The sequence below is a fragment of the Electrophorus electricus genome, chromosome 13 (genome assembly GCF_041902795.1).
Source record: "Electrophorus electricus isolate QZ-2024a chromosome 13, ASM4190279v1, whole genome shotgun sequence".
NCBI lineage: Eukaryota > Metazoa > Chordata > Actinopteri > Gymnotiformes > Gymnotidae > Electrophorus > Electrophorus electricus.
In genome coordinates, this window is record NC_137509.1 from 4966060 (window position 1) to 4975515 (window position 9456).

General features: G+C 42.2%; 1 protein-coding gene across 3 annotated transcripts; it reads right to left on the minus strand.

Annotated features, from left to right (window-relative positions):
* Nucleotides 1-315: 315 nt before the first annotated feature.
* On the minus strand, nucleotides 316-5037 carry foxc1a (forkhead box C1a). 3 transcript variants are annotated; one of them, XM_035520097.2, is made up of 3 exons: nucleotides 3385-5036; nucleotides 3144-3258; nucleotides 322-804 (listed from the first exon to the last, which is right to left on the minus strand). In XM_035520097.2, the coding sequence occupies exons 1-2, from the start codon at nucleotides 4760-4762 to the stop codon at nucleotides 3167-3169; spliced, it is 1470 nt and encodes a 489-aa protein (XP_035375990.1). In that variant the 5' UTR covers nucleotides 4763-5036; the 3' UTR covers nucleotides 322-804; nucleotides 3144-3166. The 3 variants fall into 3 exon arrangements, with proteins under 3 accessions (XP_081551328.1, XP_035375990.1, XP_081551327.1); XM_081695202.1 differs by lacking the exon at nucleotides 3144-3258 and having other exon boundaries at nucleotides 316-804; nucleotides 3835-5037; XM_081695201.1 differs by lacking the exon at nucleotides 322-804 and having other exon boundaries at nucleotides 2828-3258; nucleotides 3835-5037.
* Between the last annotated feature and the right edge of the window lie 4419 nt (nucleotides 5038-9456).

Consider the following 9456-nt stretch of genomic DNA (forward strand, 5'->3'; position numbering starts at 1 on the left):
CTCCATTTGCTTGCTGGCAAAATTTGCAGCTCCGTTCAGGGAAATGCAGGGGCACGACGCGAGAGGGGAGCGGTGAGGGGGAGCTCCAAATCACGGAGATTTAGGACGCTACTTTGGAGTACGCAGCACACTCGTTTTGCCTCTCTCCCGATGCATTGTTGATGGAGCTCCGGCGGCCGACATCCTCCCCGTTGACCCCCGTCTCCTACCCTGCCTTTTCCGTCTCGTGAAAAATGATTCCAGCGCACTGATTGAATTTTATTCCTTCCTGACCTGGCCCGTTCTGTGAGGGCGCCATCAATCTTCTGCCTAACGCGACGTTTGTTTATTACTCGGGAAAGGCTCTAATGACGTTTATGAGCACGGTTACAACTATTCGAGATGAGAGAATGGCCTTCGCGACGCTACAACTCATTGTGACCAGTCGCCGTTAAGTGTAGCCTGCAAATATTGGTGTCCTTTCAGCTAAATATAACTTTACAAGTCCTAATTATTAGCATGAATTTTATTATTATTATTATTATTATTATTATTATTGTTGTTGTTGTTGTTGTTGTTGTTATATTGTTGTTGTTACTGTTGTTGTTATATTACTATTATTATTATTATTATTATTATAATCATCATCGTTGTTGGTCGTAATATTTAATTTTGTTTCAGTTATGTGTACAACCTGCTGTTTCTAGAATAATGCAATCGTTTGGAGTATACATATACCGAGAAACCGAACAAATTTAGTGTCCGATATGCTGGTGAAACCAGGCCTTTGGCCTCTGCTCTGCCAGGGGTTTTCTTAGACAACATCTGAAAAACAAGACGCTATGAATTAGCCACTGAGATTAGAGAGTGCCTAACCAAACATGAAACGAAACACTTAACATGAAGCATCTTGGATGTAATAAGTAAATCTGAGATGGCTTGTTGACCCTGCCTAGTCAATTGGCCGCTAAATTAGCCACCGTAATCACTACCAACTCCGTCTGAAAAACTCCGACGAACCGAGGAAACAAGAACACGCGTGGATGCGCCGTTCTGTTTGGTTCGGCTGAGGTCTTAGAGCAAAAAGCAATATGTTAATCTTAAATAATAATAATAATAATAATAATAATAATAATAATAATAATGATGATGATGATGATGATGATGATGATGATGATGATGATAATAATAATAATAATAATAATAATAATAATAATAATAATAATAATAATAATAATAATAAACTACGAAACTAATGTGTTGTTATTTGAAGTGCACAATAAGTGCATAAAAGTATTTTTAATTACGGACAACCTGCCGAACCAGTCGACAAAAGTGACATATTAATTTTTGTTTGTTGCTATTTTGGAAACACTAATAGCTTTTAATGTCCTCAATTTCAATAATCCTGCATGCCTTAATGAAGCGGAATATACTTCAGTAATTTGAAAACTTGACAGATTCGTTCATTAGCCGTGCCGAAACAAGCATCTGTCGGGGTGGGGTAGCCTACCCATCAACCAGCTAATCTCCAGTCATTATCAATTCACAGAGGTGCACACGAAATACAATCTAATAGAATCAAAAGTACAACACATTTTGTTAAACTGTATTTCTATAAGTAATCCACACCTATTTAATGTCCCTGAAGTCCACGCGAATGATGGCAAAAGCTCACGAAAGGCCAAACTGTCATTACATCCGCTACCTTCGTCGAGCCGCGCGCGCACCTTGACATGCGCAGGCTGTTCGGCCGTGGACTGGCTGCTGTTCGTCGACGTGTGGAAGGTTTTCTGTGGCATGTCTAGTACTATATTAACCGAACGTGCACAGACACAGGTGTTTAAAACAACATCAAGGTAAGCGGACCAGGCCTCGCCAAAGAACCGCTGGTGCACGAGGCCCCAGGTAACGGTGATAACGCATCTCTTATGTTTGACAACCTGAGACCAAAAGTAGAACGTGTATCATAAATGTAAACACAAATCCTGCGCCACCTCGGGGCCGTTAAACTGTCATCTGCGGACACTCTTCTAACACATTTGTATCCAAAAAATACGTATATATATTTTTAGTTAAATAGCGTGGACTGCTGTCTGGTAGGTCAATGAAAGACGCTGATGCAAATTAAATATCATTAATTTTTAACTTCTCTAATGTGTTGATATTATAAGGTTTTCTTTAAAATAAAATCTAGTTAATTTAATTTTTCACGTTTTGCAAAATCAACAATTTACAAGACACCGATTAGTTAATTTTGTGCGTAGTAGCCAAAAAACAAACAAACAAACAAACAAAAAAAAAACAACTGGGGATGATTTTGCTAACTTAATTTGACTTTAGACGAAATAAAGAATAAATAACCTTGATTTTAAATGCTAAGCACGGAAAGTTTCAAGATATGCATTAAATGGATAAACATTAATGTCTCACAGCCCTTCTGTCGCTAAAGAGCGCTGAGCGTAGCCTAAGTGCAGAACACGAAGCTTTCAAAACAAGATTTTTTTTACATGCAGAAACGGGGCCTGGGTTTTTCAAAGTTAAAATCCGATAAATCGCCATTTAGATATGTAAACTATCTTAAAACGTGCGCAGTAATCCTGTTTTTACGAGAGGTTAGCATATGGCGGCCATTTACGGAGACCAGCGTAAGTCAAGCTTTTAATGACGTTCCTTCATGTTGCATAAAATTGCCACGTACTCTAGCAATTTTGACGTTCTTTCAATCGCTTCAAAACTTTATGCAAATGGGTGCAAACTCACACGCAGTGCTTAAAGTGATCACTGCTTGAGCCCTCGGCAAACTCCTAATACTAACGATGATTTAAGAAATCAGGCGTAGCCTACGTTTAACTCAAATAAAATGGTAATTTATTAAACAAAGAATGCAGTTCCTTCAGAATAGTTTTCAACAAAATGAGATAATTTGAAAGAATATGGTGATATACACGTTCCGTTCCTTGTTATAATGGAACATTTCTGGACAATTAAGGCAATTCAATTTAGAAACACGTTTTGGTGTTTGGTCCATTATATCCGGCTACATTTTAGAAATAAATTACTATATGCAATTTACACGTAATAACAAGTCCATGGAAGTCTGGCGTATTTTTTTTTAAAATAACTACAAAGCATATTGCTCACAAAAGCGAAAAGAGACTTACGTGTTATTGCAGTAACACTGTCCTTAACAAACCAAGATCATGTTTTTCTGACTCTCGTTTGCGTTCTGTTTCTGCTGAGTCCACAGAAGGGGCAGGCATAAGCATGAAAGACTCTCTGACGTTTATCGATGAAAAGGGGAGAAATTAGGAAAAAAGAACAATCATTAAAACAAGGGGACGTTTGGTCAGAACTTGCTGCAGTCATACACAAAAGCCCCTGACGTGCGATATATGGACTGACCCGGGGGGAAAGACATTTGACAGCTATTATTTCCGTTCACTGGCGAATTATTCAAGCCAATTCTCTGGGACTCGAACATCTCTCGGACCGAGTGAAAGTTCTGCTGCTGCGAGGGATAGCTCGTGCCCAGATGACCCAGGTCTCCGGCCTGGTTAAGGTACCACGAGGCGAGACGCCCTTGGTGCGGGTGATGGCCTTCCTGGCCCGAACCGAGATTCCCGTGGCTCAGCGACGAGGTGGCGGTTGTGATGGAGTAATCAGGCAGAGTTTCATCCACAGTGGTGGTGGTCGCTAAGTGTCCCGCGCGATCTCCGGCGTAGAGGCTCATAGCCTGCATGTTGCAATGGTAGGTCGCGTTCGAGGTAGTCGAGATGGAGTTCTGATTGCAGGGTGAGCTATACACGGAAGCCTGATTCGGAGAGTAATTAAGGGACAAAGAAGGGGTTATACCTGTCCGAGAGGAGGCCACGAGGGAGGGGGTGAGCTCGCTCGGGCCCTGAGGCGAGCCGCGCAGGGACGTCATGATGTTATCCACGCTGAAGCCTTGCGCAGGACCTTGGCCGTGGTGATGCTGCTGTTGATCCCCGGCGCTATCCAGGCCGATGGAGCGGGTGGAAGGGATGCTGTGAGGGCTACCGCTCGACATGCTACTGCTGTCCGGGCTCTCGATCTTTGGAACGGTGCTGAGCGTTGGCGACACAGCCTGCGGCGGTGTGGACGTACCGTTCTCGGTTTTAATGTCTTGGATACGCACGGGCTGCGAACCCTGCACGGGCTGCTCCTGCTCGCGGCCCTGCTGTTGTTGCTGGCGAGACGACGCTTCCTTTATCTGTCGATCCTCTTTTTCTTTTAGCGCGTCCTTCTTCTTGAAACGTCGCCGTCGCCGTAAAAAGCTGCCGTTCTCGAACATGTTGTAAGAGTCCGGGTCCAGGGTCCAGTAGCTACCTTTGCCGGGTTTTTTGTCATCGCGAGGCACTTTAACGAAGCATTCATTGAGGGACAGATTGTGTCGAATGCTATTCTGCCATCCCTGCTTGTTGTCTCTGTAAAAGGGGAAACGTTCCATGATAAACTGATAAATCCCGTTTAGGGTAATCTTCTTATCAGGTGAGTTCTGAATGGCCATGGTGATGAGCGCAATGTAACTGTACGGCGGTTTGACCATATCCTTCGGCTGCGGCTGCGGCGTGTACGGTCCGTACGCCCTCGCCATGCTGGCCGGGTACTGGTCGTGGGCGGCGTGAGAGTACATGCTCATCGGAGCCGGCATGCCGGTGTATCCTCCGCCAGCCGCGGCGCGGTAGTAACTTTGATCACTACTAATATACGGCACGACGCCCAGAGAGTTGGGGCTCGAGACGGAGTAGCGCGCTTGCATGTCTTCTCCCCACGCAGTTCAACACGGCTCGCGACGAACAAACCCTCCCGAAAGGCGGTTGCAGTACGAATCCACTTTTAGTTTTCTCTTTCTTAAAACTATGTGTAACAGGCAATCAAAAAAGTCCACGGTCTGCTACAGTGCTCACAAAAAGCAAGTGTCTTCCCAGGCCTTGCTGTGATTCAAGCGGTTGCCACCTCTGTCTGCCGAAGCGTGCATTGGAAACGCTCTGAACTTTGGGCATCCGTCACGACACAGGACTTTTTGCGCAGTTCATTTCTTTTCCCTTTTTGCTGCCAGTAAGACTCCGCCCCAAAACATCTAAGTCGTCCAATGGGAGATCGGGCTATGCAAAGCGAGCGGCAACGCACCGAACTTCTGGCCACACACACGGTTGAAGGAAAAGGAGAGGAGGTGTTGGGACGTCCCAGCGCGCCCAGCCAATAACGCACCGCACTGCTCGGTAAAGCTCTGCTATCCCCCTACAGTCAGAGGGCGAGCGCATACATATCAATTAGATAATAACTTCTAAACAGTCAACATGCCCACGGACGCAAATTATATAATTATATATAAATATATATAAATATATATATATATATATATATATATATATATATATAGAGAGAGAGAGAGAGAGAGAGAGAGAGAGAGAGAGAGAGAGAGAAAATAAGTGCTGTTTTAAATATGAAGTAATATATATAAAATGTTCAATTCGATGCCTTGGTTACAATTTTTAACTAACATGGGAAATCGAATTGTTTTCTTTCACATTAAATTAATGCATTAGCGCAAAGTTCAGTGTTTACTTTTACCAAAACTAATTTTAACTTGGGGTAGCTTTTGTGTAGTCGAAGTAATTAATTGTAATGACTTGTATCTCGCACCAGTCCATGAATCATTCCATTAGAAGCTGTGGCGAACATCTGTTTTCAAATAAGCACTAAACGGGAATTGGTGGTAATAATCCCCCGTGTTTGCTTCCTGCACGTTGGAGTCGTAAGGCGAGGCTTTATTAACGCGGGCTGTTAGTTAAACGTCTCAATCAACACTAGGGAGGGGATCAAAGCGCCCGGGAAGCCACATCACCCAGCGCGGGGGGCGGATTGCGAGAGCTCATTACGGCGGAATTAAGCGACTTGGACTCGGGAGAAAGAACTGAGGTGCGAAAGTTTGCTGCGAGTGGTGAGTGAGATTAAAAGCCCCCGAGGAACCAAACGGAGAAAGCCAAACACCTAACATGTGTCACCGTTGGTCAGAAGAGTGAGGAGAATGTCGCTGAAACGCCACCGCATCGCCCCCTCGCATTAGTGCCTTTGTTTAGTTTAATAGTAAAATTTCAAAAAAAGAAAAGGCCAGACCGCTGCTACGTCTGGGATACAATATGCAGTTTTCTGGAGAGTCGCAGCAGGACTGCTGCTCATGTTTTAAAAGAGACGATTCTCCAGTAACGCCCAGACTGTCCGAGTTTCATGGATGTACATTTTCAGTGGGAGATTTTTCTCTTATATCGGGCACCATCTGCATTTTGATTTATGATCTAAAGAAATCAATTATAGAGTGTTTTCAGTGCCCTTTAAACAGCTGTATAAATACTGATTTTTATTAATGTGCAGTCTTTAACAAATTCATATATATCAGTTTCAAACCGTCTTATTCTTTGTTGTTATTTATTTATAGCAGTACTATTATGTTAATATACCCACTTCATCTATAAAGCGTGTTTTATTTCTTTGACGTATTTTGCTTGCCCCTAAAAGGACTGTACGGACATAACTTAAAAACATCCTGTCTCATTCATATATGCATGAAAGAATCTTCATTTAAACGGTCATGATATGAATCACCAGTAAATAATAAAAATGATAAAAGCGCCTTTAAGGAGCTAGTATAATGGAACCAATTACGATTTATCTCTAGCCCATCTGAAACCAAAACAACCCCCCCCCCCCCACCCCCGAAAAAAAAGAGACTGGGAATATCCACTAAGGCCTCCGCAGACCGCTCGCGATGAACCGAGGGAGGAACACAACACGTAATTGTGAATGATAATTGTGAGGCGAAGTTGCGGTCACAATATCTTCTTAATCCCCCGCAGGTCGCTCTGATTAAGTGACCGTGGACTCGCCTGGTATTCCACTGGTTTCTCCTTACAAGGACTCGGGCATGAACTTTTTCTCTTGCCCGAAGCTGTTTGTACAATCCACAACTTAACCCCAAAACCCTGACCACTCCGAACGGATCCCTAATCCACCCCATTAAACAAGTTACTTCTAGATCAGGCTACTCCAACAACCCAAGTGTTCAGCGTTTAGGGAAATGTGCCCAAAACGCTTAGCTGAATATTTAGACATCTTTGTTAAACAGGAAAAATAAACAGGACATCAACAAGCCGGTAAACGCATACAATAAATAATTGCTAAAGAAGAGAAACAACCACTGAAACAAGTCATATTTTAATATGCTAATCAACGATAAATATAAACTACATATTTTTTCCTACTACTGCAGGTTATAGGATGTACTGTCATCTTTAGGACAACTAATATGATAATTATTGTTGCCAACAACAACAACAACAACAACTGCTACTACTACCATTATTATTATTATTAATAATAATAATAATAATAATAATAATAATAATAGTAGTAGTAGTAATTAAAAACACCATGATCGAATATTAGTAGGTATTAGTAGATTAATCAGTTTAATGAAATGAAAAAGTTTGTTTATTGTTTGACGTGACTCGTGGTTGACAGTAGTTTAAAAACCTGAGCTACTTTCTGAGTATATATATGTGTATAACATTGTGCATAAAACCTAAATTTAAAAGCTATAATAATTGCATTTTTAAAATTACGAGGGAAGCTCATAAAAACCTTTGCAACTACAGAATACAGACTGAAGCGCCACACACACACACACACACGTGTATGTAGGTATGTATGTATGTATGATTTATTGCCATGCAGTATGAAAAGTCTATTAAAATGGAACAATAGAAGACAATAGAGAGAAAAAAACTAAAGAATGAAAGCGCAATCAAAATACCCTTTGCAAAAGTGAACTGACATGTTTTAGTTATTTAGCTGTTTAACTAAATTATTAACATTCTGAGATTTAAGAACTTTTTTTTTTAATTGTGCAGCTAGATTGTATGATTCAAAAATCATACAAAAACCTTCCACACAGCAAAATTAGATCTGTTGCCTGTCCGTGTCTGTGTGGAGAGATATAAGTGAATCAGAAAGCGGTCATTCCACGCGACCACCTACAGCTCTGCCTGCGCGAGCTCGTAGCTCCCTCTTTCGATCACAGATGACCCAGTAGGTCAAAAGACCTTTGCGTCATAGGCTACCAATTCTGCATCTGCCTCTGTATTAGGCTGCTTTAAAAATGCCTCGGGATATGTTTTACCCACTCGCCTTTATCGTGCACTTTCAAGCAGTAGTAACAAGCCACTTCTAAAACTTTGCATTTCATCAGTGTATTGGACACAAGGTCGTCTGAAAAGGCATCTTCGGATATTTGTTTTGAGACCATGCTAACCATATATTTTTTCATGATTAGTTAAATAAAAGGATATAAAGAAATAGCGTTAACTGGTCCGTCAATCTGTTTCGCCTGAAACAACAGATTACCTTTCACGGTACGTTAACTATTCTCTGGTAGCCTTTACTCGAAAAATGGTGAAAATCAAAATTACTGTAATTTTTACCGAACCACTATAATAGGCCGTATGGAGATAATACGCATATATACAGAAAAAAACGTCGCTCTAAGTATCTTGGTAAATATTGATGAAGTTACAGAATGACACATGATAATCTGTGAACCCCATATTTGTGAACGTAGTCCACTGAGACATCTTAACAGTGACTGAATACTGACTTCCTTTACTTTTAACTGAAACGTTTAACTGTAAAACAGCAGCTCAAGCGCGCTACAACGGCCACTGACTCATTTGACGTTGACGCCCCCTTGCGTTTACTTGCTGTATGTGTAAGTTCCTAACGTTTGCAATGGCCTGGTCAAAGTCTGGTTTACTTGACCCATATATGGCCTATTGTAAAAATCAGATCTGATTCTGAACCATTCTCTAGCAAGTTGTATTTTCTTGTTAATATTACCTGAAGGAAAACGTCTGCTAACCATAGCGGCCTGGCACCAACCGACGGCTGATAGTCGGCTCCGTGTGTCCCTACCCTGAAGGTTTACTGCCAAGGATTAAAATAGTAGTATCGCAACACATCTGTAACACGCATTCGCTCGTGCTGCGGCACACAGTGACATGTAAGTTAAAGTCAGTAAGAGTTCTCACATTTTTATCATAATCCTGTACATTTAAATGCACGTTTCATGCTTTTAATGTAAGTCAGGGGAAGCATGACTCTTGCTTAATTCCACAGCTCGTGCGGCCACGCACTCTTAGGTGCTATGATATCTTTCTTAGAGACTCGAACAGAACGCGATCTAACAGGCACGCGCTTACGTGCCCGCGCAGACACGCGGCGTGTTCTCTTGCGGAGTGAGCGCTGCCCAGTGACGCGCGCTTATTAACCGGTGTAAAACGCGCTCGTTCGTCATCCTCCACGTAATTAGCGGGTTGTGCTAACGGGTGGGAAACGGGTACGGGTTTATGCTTGAACGGGAAACTGAGTACAGCTGGCAGGGCTCACGTTTGTGTCGCG

Excerpts from the sequence above, each read along its gene's own strand:
- foxc1a (XM_035520097.2), bottom strand. The coding sequence starts at position 4,762 with ATGCAAGCGCGCTACTCCGTCTCGAGCCCCAACTCTCTGGGCGTCGTG. Across the intron at positions 3,259-3,384 it reads TCAAATGTCTTTCCCCCCGG|AGAGTCTTTCATGCTTATGC; the intron begins GTCAGTCCATAT and ends GATAAACGTCAG.